Raw genomic sequence first — 17887 nt, 5'->3', positions numbered from 1 at the left:
TGGAGTTTCTTAATGATTTTTTTCTTTACATCCAGAATAGATTGCATTGCAGTAGTCTAGTTGACTTAGCACCATTGATTGTACCAGGTTGCGGAATATTTACCTTGGGTTTTATTCTTTTGAGTTTCCACATTTTCTTGTTGTGTTTTTTGCATGGCTTTCTAGTGTGAGATTTCGGTCAATTGTAACTCCTAGAATTTTCAGGCTATCTGAAACAGGAAGGGCAAAGTTTGGGGTGTTTATAGTGGTGGGTTGGTTCATGTTGTGTTGTGATGAGAGGATGAGACATTGTGTTTTTTCTGCATTGAGTTTTAGTTGGAATGCATCCGCCCATGAATTCATGATTTGCAGTTAATATGAATAATAGTGGCAGTTAGAACATAAGACCATGAGAACATAAGAACAGCCATATTAGGTCCATCTAGCCCACTATCCTGCTTCCAACAGTGGCCAATCCAGGTCACACGTACCTGGCAGAATCCCAAAGAATAACAAGATTCTGGAATCCCAAATAATAGCGACATTCCATGCTACCAACCCCAGGGCAAGCAGTGGTTTCCTCCATATCTATCTCAATAAAAGACTATGGACTTTATCTCCAGAAACTTGTCCAAACCTTTTTTAAACCCAGACACGCTAACCAGCAGCGAGTTCCAGAGCTTAATTATTTTTTGAGTGAAAAAATATTTCATCCTATTTGTTTTAAAAGTATTTCCATGTAACTCCCTTCAGCTATCCGGAAATTTCCCTAAACTTTAACCAACAGTGTCATCCAGTCTTGCTTTTAGGCTGCCTGCAGCATTTGTGATCTATTGGGTGAAAAAGGGAAATGGGACTTGATATACCGCCTTTCTGAGGTTTTTGCAACTGCATTCAAAGCGGTTTACATAGTATATACATGCACTTATTTGTACCTGGCAATGGTGGGGTAAGTGACTTGCCCAGAGTCACAAGGAGCTGCAGTGGGAATCAAACCCAGTTCCCCAGGATCAAAGTCCACTGCACTAACCACTAGGCTACTCCTCCACTAGCAACATTCCACATAGAATCTCAAATGGTAGCAACATTTTATGTAGACTCTCAAATAATACCAATATTCCATGTAGAATCTCAAATAGTAGCAACCTTCGATGTTCCACTGCACTAACCACTAGGCTACTCCTCTAATAGCAACATTCCATGTAGAATCTCAAATAGGCAAAGGGAAACGGGACTTGATATACCGCCTTTCTGAGGTTTTTGCAACTGCATTCAAAGCGGTTTACATAGTATATACATGCACTTATTTATTCCTGGGGCAATGGAGGGTTAAGTGACTTGCCCAGAGTCAGAAGGAGCTGCAGTGGGAATCAAACCCAGTTCCCCAGGATCAAGGTCCACTGCACTAACCACTAGGCTACTCCTCCACTCATTCCACCAATAAGAGCCAACCTCATCAGTGATGTCACAATGGCTTGATTGCCCAATACACTTCTGATATTGTGATGTCATAAGGGGGAGAGGGAAATGGGACGATATACCGCCTGAGGTTTTTTTGCAACTACATTCAAAGCGGTTTACATATATTCAGGTACTTATTTTATACCAGGGGCAATGGAGGGTTGAGTGACTTGCCCAGAATCACAAGGAGCTGCAGTGGGAATTGAACCCAGTTCCCCAGGATCAAAGTCCACTGCACTAACCACTAGGCTACTCCTCCACTCATTCCACCAATAAGAGCCAACCTCATCAGTGATGTCACAATGGCTTGATTGCCCGATACTTGGCTCACTTCTGATACTGTGATGTCATAAGGGAAAGGGGGAAGGGGAAATGGGACTTGACATACCGCCTTTCTGAGGTTTTTGCAACTACATTCAAAGCGGTTTACATATATTCAGGTACTTGTTTTGTACCAGGGGCAATGGAGGGTTAAGTGACTTGCACAGAGTCACAAGGAGCTGCAGTGGGAATTGAACCCAGTTCCCCAGGATCAAAGTCCACTGCACTAATCACTAGGCTACTCCTCCACAGGTACCAAAAGTGGGGTATGTGAATTATTTATACCAGGGATATCAAGTGCATAATCCTGCAAATTTCATGCTCAGATATGGACTGATTACATCTTTTAAAAAATGGGAAATGTTTATCAATAAAAAAGTAATTAACCTCTCATACCCCACTTTAGGTACCTTTAAGTCACTTCACTGGCTCCCTATTCATTTCCGCATTCAATTCAAACTTCTCTTACTCACCTATAAGTGCATTCACTCTGCCGCTCCCCAGTAGCTCTCCACTCTTGTCTCTCCCTTCACCCCCCCTCGGGCACTCCGTTCTGTTGACAAATCTCTCTTGTCTGTCCCCTTCTCCTCTACTGCTAATTCCAGACTCCGTTCCTTCTATCTCGCTGCACCACACGCCTGGAATAGACTTCCCAAGCATGTACGTCTAGCCCCGTTTTCAAGTCCAGGCTAAAAGCCCACATCTTTGACACCGCTTTTGAGTCCTAACCACCAGGGCCGCCGAGAGGGGGGGGACAGGGTGGACAAAAGTCCCGGGGCCTGGGCCTCCAGGGGGGCCCGCCCTCTGTCGCCACCTGGCCCGCCCTCCGTCACTCCCAGAACAAACCTTAAGCCTCCTTTCACTTCGCAGCAAGCAGCAGCAGGTCAGGCCACTCCTTCCTTCCATGTCCCGCCCTTGTCTGACGTAACGTCCGCGAGGGCGGGGCACGGAAGGAAGGAGGAGAGGTCTGCCCTGCCGCTGCTTGCTGCAAAGTGAAAGGAGGCTTAAGGTTAGTTCCGAGGGCCCGGCCTGATAGCGGGTGGAGGGGGGCCTGGCGACCTCGGGTGGGTGGGCAGCGGGGGGGGGGGGGGCCCGGCGATCTCGGGTGGGCGGCGACCTCAGGTGGGGAGGGGGGGGGCCGGGGGCAGCCTTGTCCCGGGCCCGGCTCCAGCTCTCGCGGTCCTGCTAACCACTGCTCACTTGCCTGTACCTTTTGTTATCACCTTACCCCTTAGTTGTTCTGTCTGTTACCTGTCTTATTTAGATTGTGAGCTCTTTGAGCAGGGACTGTCTTTTCGTGTATGGTGTACAGCGCTGCGTATGCCTTGTAGCGCTATAGAAATGTTAAGTAGTAGTAGGTGCCTGCAGTTTTTAGGCTGTAGAACATGAAAAAAACATCAAAGTTTTGAAAAAGAATTGCATTGTCTCTTTCTACTGACTCTTTACTATACAAAACTTCCACAAATGAAAGTTTTCCTCCAAACATTTATATCCTTTGTCATTGTAACCCCACTTTTGGTACCTTTTCGCTCAGCAGGCCACATTTGTAACCCTGACTTTGCTAAGGAACATCAAGGCCTTACCCGCATCGAGGTAGGGGATGCAGGACTGGATCAGCCTATTAGTATGAAAGTTTTGTTTTTTTAAAAAAAGGGAAAGCCAGCTGGCAACCATGTCATTCCTCGTACCCTCTTATTTCTAGCGGGTATAACTTGATTTTTTTTTTTTATTTTGCAGAAGTGAAAACAAGTCAGTCTGTCACAGCTGAGGTGAGCCAAAATGCAGCCACAGCTGTTGAGACTTGTGCCTTCTGGATGCCAGAAACTGGTCAGACAAGGGAGGGGAGGGGGGAGATCATTTGAGTGGCGGCCAAGGCTGCTCCTGTGTTTAGACGAGGCTCACAGTATGTGACTTAAACAGAATTGTTAAATCCACCTCTTTAGCACATCCTTGTCATACTTCTAAATAGCCGACCCTGGATGCCTTTCTATTTCTTAGCCCTGCTGGCTGGCTTTTCATCACTCTGCTTCACTTCCTCCTTTTAACTCCTTTAATAACTCAAAATGAAATGCCTGCAATGTCTATAATAGGTAGAGAATGCAGGAGGTCAGATGTTACTTCCGTAATATAGAGCACGGATGAGCCCCCCAGGATCTTACTCATTCTCAAGTGTCCGGAGATGAAACACTGGTGCTTCATGACCTATTAAAAAGCATTTTAACTCCTCACCCTCATTTTAAAACACCAAGGCCCTTCAGATTCTGCCTGCTCACTGTTCTCCTGTGATCTTATTCCTATTTTAACTCTATTTTTTTCTTGCTTATAATATATACAGTGCACTCCATTTAAGTGCACGTTGGATAAGTACATGAGCCTGCAAATAGGTGGGAAAATGTGGGATACAAATGCAATAAATAAAATAAAACTGCATGCCGTACTTCGGTCCCGTTTTTGGCGCCATCAATTTCTATGCATGGTTTAAGACTGCTCCTCTGCAGGAAAGACCCCGCATAAGTGCACACATGGAATATGGAAGCCGATTGTCACGTTACAAAGGGGTGGTAAATTTGAAATCTCGTTGGTTAACTGCCACAGGCAGAATAAGCAAAAGAATGTTGTTAGAGTGTATACTGGAGTCGTTGTCACGCAACTGTAAGATTTTAACACTGGCTGAACGAATAGACGTTCTTAAAAAATTAAAAAACAAACAAAGTCAAGCATCTATTGCTAAAGAATATGGTGTCAATCCCAATCAAATTTCACGTATCTTGAAGCAGAAAGACCAGCTTCTGGAAGACTGGCAAAACAATACAAATCCACACTGGAAACGTAAATGGGCAGGAAAAGCTGAGAATGTAGAAGATGCTCTTCTTCGATGGTTTTCTCATGTCAGGAGCAGACAGTTTCCTGTCAGTGGCCCACTGCTTATGGAGAAAGCAATTCAGCTAGCTGAAAGTCTTGGACTAACTGAATTCAGACCCACTGTTGGATGGTTGGAAAGATGGAAGGAGAGGAACAACTTAAAATTCAAGAAACAGCATGGTGAAAAACAAGACGCTGATGACTTTGGTACTGAAAGTTGGGTTGTTTCAGTTCTTTCTACCATCTTGAATGAGTTTGCACCTTGTGACATTTTCAATGCTGATGAAAATGGTCTCTACTGGCAAGCGATTTCTGATGGAACACTTGCATTCAAACAAGCTGAAACTACAGGAAGTAAACGTTGAAGGACCAACTGATGATCCTCCTTTGCTGCAATATGGATGGGAGAGAAGTTGGAACCACTCGTCATTGGAAAGAGCAAACAGCCCCGTTGCTTCAAGAATGTTAAGTGACTTCCTGTGTCATATGAGGCTAACGCAAATTCATGGATGACTGGGGAAATTTGGAAGCAGTGGCTAAAGAAGTTAGACACTAGAATGCGGGCACAAAAGCGTCAGATTTTGTTGCTTTGTGATAATTGTGCTGCACACAGTGATGATGTCAGGCTGTCTAACGTCAAGGTGGTCTTCCTGCCACCAAACATTACCTCTCTGATCCAACCTATGGATCAGGGCATAATAGCCAATTTCAAACAACATTATCGGGCTCTTGTGCTACGTCGTCTGATGAGCATTATGGATGACCAGCCTGGCAAGGATAAACGTGCTGTTGAACTGGCTCACAATCTATCACTGTTGGATTCCCTACATATGCAGAAAGAAGCCTGGAATCATGTTACACAGGCAACCATTGTGAACTGCTTCAAGCGGGCAAGCTTTGTTAGGGAAGTGGAGAGGGACGAAACAGATGCAGCTGTTGCAAACGCGTCAGATGAACAGGCTATTGACATCCCAGCCAGTGTTACTGAAGAGTTTCATCACTACTTAGCTGTTGATTACGATCTACAAACAGCTGACAACAGCACTGATATCCAGATATGCGCCTACACACAGGCAACGGCTGATGATGAAACAGATGATGAAATGAGCAGCGAGGCACATGCTGACGAAATTCAACAACCTCCTGTCGCTTTTGCAAGAGTGCTGGAGAGTCTCAACACTGTGCGGGCCTATCTGGAGGCCACTGGATGTCAGTGCTATGACAGATTTTACCATCTGGCAGACATAGTCTATGGAACTCACAGACATAAGAGTGTACAGAGGACTATGACTGATTACTTCAAGTAAGCCTGACTGATTACTTCAAGTAAGCCTAACGTCAGTTAACGGAGACTGTATAACGTCAGTTAACGGAGACTGTATACTGTACATATAATAAACAGTACTGTACATATGTTTACAAGATGTCAAGCTTCTTTGGGTCACAATGGTTAAGTGCACGCTCCGGTTAACTGCATGTATTTCTTTGGTCCCAGATCCTTGCACTTAAGCGGATTGCACTGTATATTTATTTAAAATATATGGCGTCTGTTTAAAAAAAAAAAAGGACTTCTTGCATAGTTTCAAAATACTTTGCAATTGTTTAAACATTTTCCCCCTGTTTACTAAGCCACGCGGCAATGCTGACACAGCCTATTCAAAGTGAATGGACTGTGTTGGCATCAGCGCATCGCAGCCACTAGCATGGCTTAGTAAATGGGCGGGGGGGGGGGGGGGGGGGGGGGGAGTTAGTATGACATTTGAAAATACATTAGTATAATGTTTTTTTTTCTTTGTTAATTCATAATCTGTGTTCAAAGTGTCCTCCTTCAACCTTGATGAGAAAATTACACTTAACTGGCTCCGGAAATCTGGAATTGCCTGGCATTGAATTTACAGGTTTAACGCTGGCGGTGGTCAGCAAAACACTGATTTCCACTAGCTGAATATTAGGCCTAGATGCTTAAATTTAAGAGCATAAAAATTGGGTGACAACAGGGGCAGATTTAGGGGCAGGGAAAAGATGTTTAAAGCTTAGCACTGGGCAAACGGGTGACAGGCCTAAATTTATGAGCATAACTTTTAAGCTCCTATATTATGACGAATTTTCAGCTGAAAATTTATGTTCCTAAGTTTGGCTGAAAAAAGAACAGAAATTTAGAAGACTAACTTAAGAGTATAAATTTAGAAGCTCAGCATTTTCTGAATACAAGGTCCATATCTATATTTATATATAGATTGATATCCAGACCTAATAATGAGATAAAATAGTATAATGTAACAACACTCTACTCCCCTGCCAACTACCCTGATCACCCCTGACGTCACAATCCCAATATCCGACAATCTAAAAATCCTAGGAGTAACTTTAGACAGCCACCTAACTCTAGATGTTCACGCTAAAGCCATGACGAAGAAGATGTTCAACATGATGTGGATACTGAAAAGAGTAAAACCATACCTCCCACTAAAAACTTTCCGCAATTTGGTACAATCCACTGTACTCACCCACGCTGACTACTGCAACAGCATCTTCATTGGATGTAAAGCCCAAATCCTGAAAAAACTCCAAACCGCCCAAAACACGGCAGCCAGACTCATTTTTGGTAAATCACGATTTGAAAGTGCAACACCACTCCGTGAAAAACTCCACTGGCTCCCTATCAAAGAACGAATAAACTTCAAAGTCCACACGATGATGCACAAGATTATCCATGGAGAATCTCCAAGTTACATGACCAATCTGATCGACCTTCCAGCTAGGAATGGATCAAAATCTTCTTGCACTTATCTCAACCTTCACCTTCCCAATTGCAAAGGTCTCAAGTACAAAACCTACTACGCATCCAACTTCTCCGTAATAGGCAGCCAACTCTGGAACACCATACCAAGATCCATCCGAAAAACCAACGAACATCTACCCTTCCGAAAGCTGCTGAAAACTTACCTCTTCAAGCAAGCCTACCCAAATGAACCGACTTAACTCACGAGCCTAGTCCACACCACTACTACTACCTCTACCTCACTCCTCCCCTGCACATCTCTCCTCATTGTCCTACTCTATACAACCACATCATAACTCTACTATTCTACAACTGTGTTCTTTCTGTGATACTTTGTAACCCATACTATGTAAGCCGCACTGAACCTGCTATCGAGCGGGAAAGAGCGAGGTATAAATGTAACAAATAAATAAATAATGTTGCTAAAAATAGATATAGACAGGGTAAAGGGCCGTGGATTTGATCTACCACCTTTCTGTGGTACAGCCAAAGCGGCTTACATATATTACATGCAGGTACTTTCCCTGTCCCTAGTGTGCTCTCAGTCAATAGTCTACTATCGAGATAGACATGGGGAAGCCACTGCTTGCCCCAGGATTGGTAGCATGAAATGTTACTAATTGGGTTTCTGCCAGGTACTTGAGACCTGGATCGGCCACTGTTGGGAAACAGGTTACTGGGCTACATAGACCATTGGTCTGATCCAATATGGCTACTCTTATGTTCTAATTCCATAGAGGTCGATGTTCAAAGCAATTTAACAATCCAGAAATGGTTCCTGACAGGTTAACTCACTTATTTGGGACTATCCACTGATATTAAGTGGCACTTAACCAGAGTAGTAAATCACCGGGACCTGATGGTATTCATCCCAGAGTATTAATAGAACTAAAAAATGAACTTGCGGAGCTACTGTTAGAAATATGCAATCTGTCCCTAAAATCGAGTGTAGTACCGGAAGACTGGAGGGTAGCCAATGTTACTCCGATTTTTAAGAAGGGTTCCAGAGGAGATCCGGGAAATTATAGACCGGTGAGTCTGACGTCGGTGCCGGGCAAGATGGTGGAGGCTATTATTAAGAATAAAATTGCAGAGCATATACAAAAACATGGACTGATGAGACAAAGTCAGCACGGATTTAGTGAAGGGAAGTCTTGCCTCACCAATCTAATGCATTTTTTTGAGGGGGTAAGCAAACATGTGGACAATGGGGAGCCGGTTGATATTGTATATCTGGATTTTCAGAAGGCGTTTGACAAAGTGCCGCACGAAAGACTCCTGAAGAAATTGCAGAGTCATGGAATCGGAGGTAGGGTATTATTATGGATTAAGAACTGGTTGAAAGATAGGAAGCAGAGAGTAGGATTGCGTGGCCAGTATTCTCAGTGGAGGAGGGTAGTTAGTGGGGTCCCGCAGGGGTCTGTGCTGGGTCCGTTGCTTTTTAATGTATTTATAAATGACCTAGAGATGGGAATAACTAGTGAGGTAATTAAATTCGCCGATGACACAAAATTATTCAGGGTCGTCAAGTCGCAGGAGGAATGTGAACGATTACAGGGGGACCTTGCGAGACTGGGAGATTGGGCGTGCAAGTGGCAGATGAAGTTCAATGTTGACAAGTGCAAAGTGATGCATGTGGGTAAGAGGAACCCGAATTATAGCTACGTCTTGCAAGGTTCCGCGTTAGGAGTTACGGATCAAGAAAGGGATCTGGGTGTCGTCGTCGATGATACGCTGAAACCTTCTGCTCAGTGTGCTGCTGCGGCTAGGAAAGCGAATAGAATGTTGGGTGTTATTAGGAAGGGTATGGAGTCCAGGTGTGCGGATGTTATAATGCCGTTGTATCGTTCCATGGTGCGACCACACCTGGAGTATTGTGTTCAGTACTGGTCTCCGTATCTCAAAAAAGATATAGTAGAATTGGAAAAGGTACAGCGAAGGGCGACGAAAATGATAGTGGGGATGGGACGACTTTCCTATGAAGAGAGGCTGAGAAGGCTAGGGCTTTTTAGCTTGGAGAAGAGACGGCTGAGGGGAGATATGATAGAAGTGTATAAAATAATGAGTGGAATGGATCGGGTGGATGTGAAGCGACTGTTCACGCTATCCAAAAATACTAGGACTAGAGGGCATGAGTTGAAGCTACAGTGTGGTAAATTTAAAACGAATCGGAGAAAATTTTTCTTCACCCAACGTGTAATTAGACTCTGGAATTCGTTGCCGGAGAACGTGGTACGGGCGGTTAGCTTGACGGAGTTTAAAAAGGGGTTAGATAGATTCCTAAAGGACAAGTCCATAGACTGCTATTAAATGGACTTGGAAAAATTCCGCATTTTTAGGTATAACTTGTCTGGAATGTTTTTACGTTTGGGGAGCGTGCCAGGTGCCCTTGACCTGGATTGGCCACTGTCGGTGACAGGATGCTGGGCTATATGGACCTTTGGTCTTTCCCAGTATGGCACTACTTATGTACTTATGTACTTATGGTGCCGTCGAATATTATCACAGACTGCCAAACTCAAAGCCGACTATTTTGTGGGTGGTCTTGGGGGCGGAGTTGGCACTTATGCGGTTAAGTGCCGGTATTTAGCATATAACTACGTAAGTTTAGCAGGTACGTCGGACCACGTAAATGTCAGTGTTATCTTTATGCAGTGTCGCTAATGCAGTTGAGCGCTGAATATCACACTAACCATATAAGAAATAACCGGCCGCAGAAACCCGGATATTCAATGTTAATTGCTGGAGATGGCCTGACATTGAATGTCTGGAAAGAACGTCGCCAGTGGCTGAAAAACACTGGATGAATATCAATGTCTATAATGCACAAACCAATTTCTATATCCCAGTTTACACACCACCACCCACCCACACATACACACAATCCCCCAGCCAAACCACTCTGTCCACACAGACATAACCCCCCCCCCCCCAATTTACTTCACTCTTATTCCCCTACCCACACCCCACACACACATCTCCCACACCTCACCCAATCACACATACTTCCATCCCTCAATACTTCCCAATCCCTATCCCCCCAACCCTCCACTTTTGATATACCTGCTGTTAGAAAAATAGCTGGTCACAGCACTTTCCACTAAAAGCTAATTAGCAAAATAAAATAATAATGGAAAAGAAAGGCAATTGTAGACAGAAAAGGCACACATTCATACAGGAGAAGAAAGGGGAATCTGAGGAGTCAGATAAGATAACAAGATCAGGAGTCAACAAGCTCTATTCCGAAGGCCATGCAAAAAAATGGGTCTTCAAATGTAACTTTAATTTAGAAAAGACTGGTTCAGATCGAATTTGTGGGGGAAGGTTTTTCCACAGCTTAAGGGCAAGAACACAGAAAACTGAGGAATGAGTGGCCTCAAATTAGGCCGTGCGAGGTGGCAGCAAAATAAGTCAATTGGCATCTAATGACCAGAGGTTGCGACTTGGAGTGTAGGGGATGGTTAAGGAAGAAAGATGTGGGGGGGGGGGGGGGGGGGGGAGAATGTAGATGAAGAGCCTTATGAGTGAGACATAGTATTTTGAGAACTGAATGATACTGGACAAGAAGCCAATGTAGTTGAATTAAAAGCGGGGAGGCATGGTCCAGTCTACGGGCTGCTGAATTTTGAAGGATTTAGAGATTCCACAGTAATCTTTCATAAAGTGTACTTCTTCCTTCCCAGTCCCTACCCATGTGGAAACTATCAGATACACAAAAACATACTCAGAATGCCTACAGCACATGCTCACTAACACACACATGCAGCTCATGGACTTATAATACTAAGGGGTCAATATTCAACAATGAGGCTCCTACCCAGTTAACTTGCAGTCATCAAGCTGTCCGGGTATATTCAGGTAGTACTGCTGAATATCTCTTCTGACTTGTGCAGCACTGTCCGGGTAGTACTGGGGCAGTCTAGGGTTAGCTAATCAGGTAGCGGGCTGAATAAAAGCTACACTGGCTCCCACTTAAAGAACGCATCACGTTCAAAATATGCTCCCTAGTTCACAAAATCATTTACGGAGACGCACCAGCCTACATGTCAGACCTGATAGACTTACCACCCAGGAATGCTAAAAGATCATCCCGCACATTCCTTAATCTGCACTTCCCCAACTGCAAAGGTCTAAAATACAAACTAATGCATGCGTCAAAATTTACCTACTTGAGCACACAGTTATGGAACGCACTGCTGCGCAACTTAAAAACGATTTACGAACTAACCAACTTCTGCAAACTACTGAAGACCCATCTCTTTAATAAGGCATACCACAAAGATCAACAAATGTGAACATACACCACTCCTCCACATATATTCAGAACTGTTTTATAATATCTGCTTGTTATATTACTATCATGTTTTATCATTATCATGTTACCCAAGATTCTTCTGTTACACTAAATGTCTATTTTCTAATATATTTCCAGCATTCATGATGTATTGTAAGCCACATTGAGCCTGCAAAGAGGTGGGAAAATGTGGGATACAAATGCAATAAATAAATATCAAATTTACCCAGTTAACTTCCAGGTACTGTTTCCTCTAAGCCAGTGCTTCCCAAACCTGGCCCTGGAGGCACCCCAGCCAGTCAGGTTTTCAGGATATCCATAATGAATAGAGGCAGTGCATGCAGATCTCCCTCGTGAATATTCATTGTGGATATCCTGAAAACCTGACTGGCTGGGGTGCCTCCAGGGCCAGGTTTGGGAATCACTGCTCTAAGCTGAGCAGGAGGCCTCCACCTACAATCCTGCCAGTGGGTGTGCTGTTTCACTATCACATTTTCAATAGCGAAGGATAGACAAGCTCTGGAGGAAGGAGGCTTTATGACAGGAGATGGCCTGAGCCTATGTGGCTCATTCTATGGGCTGAATCTAGTGGGCTGAATATTGACCCCCAAATTTTTAAAGTCGTCATGCAGTTCTAGACTTGATTTTGTAAATCTTTGATCTTGATACCACAGGATACCAGTGCTCTGTACCCTCTATTAAAAAGCAACGCCAACAAACTGATCAATGGACTATGGCAGAGGCAGTTCATGAGGACTTACTTTCAAGCGTTGGCATTCAGTGGGTCCTGAGCGAGTCACTTAACCTCTCTGTGCTCACTTCTGGATTGCCTGCTGTTTTGTCCAGAGCTGTAGTAACTCATGGTGGCACAGCAGCGCATACCTCAGTAGTACTCAGTAGTAGAACTTTTACTGATTGTCTTGCATTTTCAGGAAAAGTCTTACAAGAAGAGGTTACTAGATGCCTGCTAGGGTTTCTGTGGGCAAGTCCCTCCAAAACCTGCGTGCTCCCTGCAGCTGAGAGTAAGGGGCCCAGCTTATAACACTGCTGACTGCAAACAGAGGCTTCTTAGCAAGTCAAAACCCATTCAACTGCAGCAAACTGCTAAATTTAGAAAGGATTTCACACTTGTGAAGAATCTGAGGCTCTAGTCTTACAGCTCTCCTGGTAGCAGGGCATCTATGCAGAGATTATCTGATGTTATTTTACAGAAACCAGAGGCCTGGAAAAAAAAGGCTGAAAGGAACAAGAGCCATTCTGGATGGCCAGGGATGACCACTGGCAACAGGGAAAGTCTTGGTTTAAGGGAGAAAGAGTGAGAAGAGGTTAATTAGATAAAGGTTAGGGACAGAGGAGGGTACTGAGTGTGCTGGAGGAATCAGAGGGAGAGTTGGGCCACTGAAGGTGATGGTGAAAGGGCAATAAGGGTGACAGAGGGTATTGGGGGGGGGGGTGAAGAAGAGCAGGAGAATGGAAAGCCAGGAGCAGGGTTGGATTAAGGCATAGGCGACAGAATCATGTGTCTAGGCTCAAAAGTTTAGAGGGACTTAGTCATTTGTGCTAATTCAGTGGTTCTCAACTATCGTGCTGAGGCGTGCTATATAACTCAGTGGCCGGCTGGCAGAGAGAAAGAGGGATGATGGACCACAACTGCCAGCGGCCTTGAAAGTCCTATCTCTCCTTCTCGTGGCCTGAACACTGGCTTCCGTCCGGCTTCTTCTTAATTGCTGCCTTCTCTTCCTTTGCCAGCTTCCACTTGCAGTCAAAACTCTGTAGAGCCTCAGGCAGAGATGTGTTAAATATTGGTATTTTGTGTCTGTACTCGTTTTTGATTTTATGAGTGTATTCTTGTAAACCGCTTAGTTTTTAGGTGGGGTATAAGTTTTATAAATAATCCTGTGAGATCTGCTGACCCCCTAAGGTTCTGACTGAAGATGAAAATGAGAGGCTTCCGGTAAGGACCCTGCTGCTTGGCAATTCCTACTTGCTAGACAGATCAGGAGATGGTGGTGGGAAGGTGGGGGGGGGGGGAGGTTGGAGGAAGAGAAAGTGATTATGCTAGGGAAGGTGAGTGCACTTGTTTGCCCAAGATGAACCAAAGGGTTAATCCTGCCCTTGGAAAAGACGAGGGGTATTGAAGAGAGAGAGAAGGGACTAGGAGTGTCATGGAGAGAGAGGAGCAATGATGAAGATGATGAGAAGAGAAAGAGGACAACAGAAGCAATAGACAGTGAAGAGCAGGTGTGCACAGTATATTGTATACCATAAATCCTTTATGAGCACACTACCAGAATCCTCATCTACACTCTTATCACCTCTTGCTTAGACTATTGCAACTTGCTTCTCACAGGTCTCCCACTTAGCCATCTCTCTCCTCTTCAATCTGTTCAAAATTCTGCTGCACGACTTATATTCCGCCCTCTCCTCAAGTCACTTCACTGGCTCCCTATCCGTTTCTGCATTCAGTTCAAACTCCTCTTATTGACTTATAACTGCATTCACTCTGCAGCTCCTCTGTACCTCTCCACTCTGATCTCTCCCTATATTCCTCCACGGGAACTGTGTTCACTGGGTAAATCTCTCCTATCTGCACCCTTCTCCTCCACTGCTAACTCCAGACTTCCTTCCTTTTATCTTGCTGCACCATATGCCTGGAATAGACTTCCTGAGCCGGTACGTCAAGCTCCATCTCTGGCCGTCTTCAAATCTAGGCTTTTTGATGATGCTTTTAACGCCTAATCATTACTCACTTCTTCAGTACCCTTAATCATCCCCACCGTAGTAATTTCCTTATCTCTTATTTGTCCTATTATCTGTCCTACTTAGATTGTAAGCTCTGTCGAGCAGGGACTGTCTCTTCATGTTAAAGTGTACATGGCTGCGTACATCTAGTAGTGCTATAGAAATGATAAGTAGTAGTCATGCAAGGTCTGTTGACTGGAAATACATTTAGAAGCTGCTGGAGGAGGTCTTATTTAGGAACACCTTGTCAGGAAAAATAGCCACTGTGAACTCAAATGACCTGATGGGGACAAAACTTCCCCAGCCAGGGTTGAGACCTATAGGTAGCCCACACTGAGATAATGCATAAAAAGAAAACCCGATGGTAAACCTGACTAAGGAGCAATGAGGGAACGTGACAGAGAATCATGTGACTGCAACAGGACTTACAGGACAAAAAAGCCAAAAATTAGGTGCCGAGTCAACTGTGTGAGAAAACAGGTCCGCTCAGCTCCATGGAGAAGTTTAAACGGAGGAAGTTCTGTGAGACTGCAGCAGGAGGGAGCTGGCATGAACGTATGGTCAACCTACCCAAAGGATTCTAGAAAAAGTTTCTGGGGTACCGCTTCCTATGCCAGTCTCTGTCAGTGAGGATTTTACAGCCCTGCTTGTCCTTGGAGAATTAAACCACCATCAGATGTGCTACTATCCTCCTCTATTACCATGACCCATTTCCAGTCAGATTTTTTACTATTATCACATTTTAAACCAGTATTACAATGGTATATTTGATGAAAAGGTTCAAATGACATTCTGACCTCTTGTCATAGACTAGTGTGAAATACAGGCAGCTGCTGTTTTAAGCCTGGAAGGAAGCAGACCTACCACGAGATTTCCGATCACCATGACCATCATGAAGACGATGAGGCAGAGCGCCTGTCCCGAAACCTCCATGCAATCCCACATGGTCTCAATCCACTCTCCGCACAGGATGCGGAAGACGATGAGGAAGGAGTGGAAGAAGTCATTCATGTGCCATCGTGGGAGCTCGCAGTCCGATGCTATCTTGCAAACATACTCCTTGTAGTTCTTTCCGAAGAGCTGCATTCCCACCACCGCGAAAATAAAGACGATAATGGCCAGAACCAAGGTGAGATTGCCAAGAGCACCCACCGAGTTGCCAATAATCTTGATCAGCATGTTCAGAGTGGGCCAGGACTTGGCCAGTTTGAAGACCCTCAACTGCATTGAACAGAAAGAGAGAAAAGTAATTGTAAGTTACTGTATATTCAGAAAGGAAACCGTTAACAAAACGCTAGTTAGTGAGAATATCTATTTGTAAAATGTAACCGGGAATACAGTTTCCTGATTGGCTGCAGCAGGGGCGTAGCCAGATACCTAATTTTGGGTGGACGTGAGCCCAAGATGGGTGGGCAGAAGAACCCCGCCCAATCCCACAGGTGATTTGGTCTCTCCTTCTCTCACCTGCATGCCATATGATCTCTAAAATATCCCCCCTCCCTCTTTCACTGGCAGCAAGCAGCAACTAATATACACTACTCAAGTTGGCCCCACAGCCTTCCCACTGATGCAACTTCCTGTTTCTGCATAGGCGGGACTAAGTCAGAGGGAAGGCTGTGGGGCCGGTGCGAGCAGTATGTAACAGTCACTGCTTGCTGCAAGCAAAGATCTGCTATTTACAAGGTTTGCAGATGGGACAGTTGTTGGGAGTTTTCAGCTGGTGGGGGTGCTGCTACTGGGTGGGTCTGAGCCCAAAGTGAGTGGGCCTGGGCCCACCCTTGGCTACGCCACTGGGCTGCAGTACAATGACAGTAGCTGAAAAGAGTCAGACAACCAGAGAAAACTAAAGGGAGTCCCGTAATTATAACCATACTATGAAGTGATTGTATTAAATGAGTTCCTCTGTATTGCTTTATCTACAGATGGGATATGAGTGGAATGTTTGTTTTCAGATGATTAGACCCTGGTGTGAGACATGGAATAAGTTATGATTGAGAGCCAGATGTGAAGCTCATTATTCTATTTGTCAATTAAGGATGAAGGGGACACATTTACTAAGTTCCTTTAGCTGTTTAACGTCGGAATTAACAAGTGCTTAAAGCATTTGGTAACTGTGGTGTTGAAGACTTAATGCAGAAAGGGGCAGAGATTGGGCCTTACATTTAGGAGTTAATTCTACAGGGAGCCTGGTATGAGCTTACAGAATGCAAGCGTAGCAGCAAACATGCATGCCACAGCTATAGTATGTGCCTACATTCTGGTGATATGTGCATAACTTACAGTAAGTTATGCATGTAAGAGCGAGTCCCATCCATGTGAACATCTACTTGTAAAATATGTGGAGGAGGAGCCTAACGGCTAGTGCAGTGGCCTGAGAACCCCACAGTTCCTTACGATCCGGCAAATCACTTAACCCTCCATTGTCCCAGGTAGAAAAACTTAGGGGTTGATATTCAAAGCGATAGAAACAGTTAAATCATCTGTTCAAGGATAGCCACTGATTTTCAGCGGCACTTAACCAATTAGGGCCACTGAAAGTGTCTGGTTAGTACCAAACTGAAAACTGACTATTTTGGGAGTGTTCCAGGGGTGGAGTATTCACCAGAAGCATAGCTAGGTGGGGTGCCAGTGGAGCAACTGTGCCCCCAAACACATTTCCTAAGGCACTGGTGTCTATTTTTCAGGTGGTCAGCACACATGCATGCCTACATAGTTTGCTGTCTGCTGCCCCTGGGGTCACAACCTGGCTATGCTCAGTACTTGACCAGTTAAGTGCCGATATTCAACACTTAACCGGCCAGGTTAACCGCAGAAATAGGACCACAGAAAAGTCAGTACTATCTTTCTGCGTTAACCTGAATATTGCACTTTACAGGCTATGTGTTAGCCGGCTCTGCAAACCCGGAAATTCAATACTGCTTCTCGGACATGGCCAGTATTCAATTACTAAGTTTAACGCCAGAGGCAGTCAGCAAAGCATCGATCATCGCTGGCCAAATATCAGTCCCTACAATTGTGTCTACTAGGGACAAAGAAAGTACATTCAAATAATAGACGGATGAGGGGACACATGATTGAGGTCTACAAAATCCTAAGTGGTGTAGAACGAGTAAAAGTGAATCGATTTTTTTTAATTTGTTCCAAAAGTACAGACTAGAGGACACTCTAGGAAGTTACATGGAAATACTTTAAAAACAAACAAGAGGAAATACTTTTTCACTCAACAAATAGTTAAGCTCTGGAACTTTTTGCCGAAGGATGTGGTGACAGCAGTTAGCGTATCTGGGTTTAAAAAAGGTTTGGCTAAATTCCTGGAGGAAAAGTCCATAGTCTGCTATTAAGACAAACATGGGAAGCAACTGCTTGCCCTGGGATTTGTAGTATGGAGTGTTGCCATGATTTGGGTTTCTGCAAGGTACTTGTGGTGTGGCTTGGCCACTGTTTGG

General features: G+C 44.5%; 1 protein-coding gene across 2 annotated transcripts in view; it reads right to left on the bottom strand.

Moving 5' to 3' along the window:
- Nucleotides 1-17887, bottom strand: part of LOC115482281 (sodium channel protein type 4 subunit alpha-like) — a 295820-nt gene that overhangs the window by 83207 nt on the left and 194726 nt on the right. For both annotated transcript variants that reach the window (XM_030221948.1, XM_030221947.1), the window contains one exon: nucleotides 15306-15662. In XM_030221948.1, the coding sequence (XP_030077808.1) occupies nucleotides 15306-15662 (357 nt within the window). The remainder of the gene's footprint in view (nucleotides 1-15305; nucleotides 15663-17887) is intronic.

This window comes from Microcaecilia unicolor, chromosome 12 (assembly GCF_901765095.1).
Source record: "Microcaecilia unicolor chromosome 12, aMicUni1.1, whole genome shotgun sequence".
NCBI classification, from domain to species: domain Eukaryota; kingdom Metazoa; phylum Chordata; class Amphibia; order Gymnophiona; family Siphonopidae; genus Microcaecilia; species Microcaecilia unicolor.
This window is presented reverse-complemented; position numbering and strand designations above follow the sequence as displayed.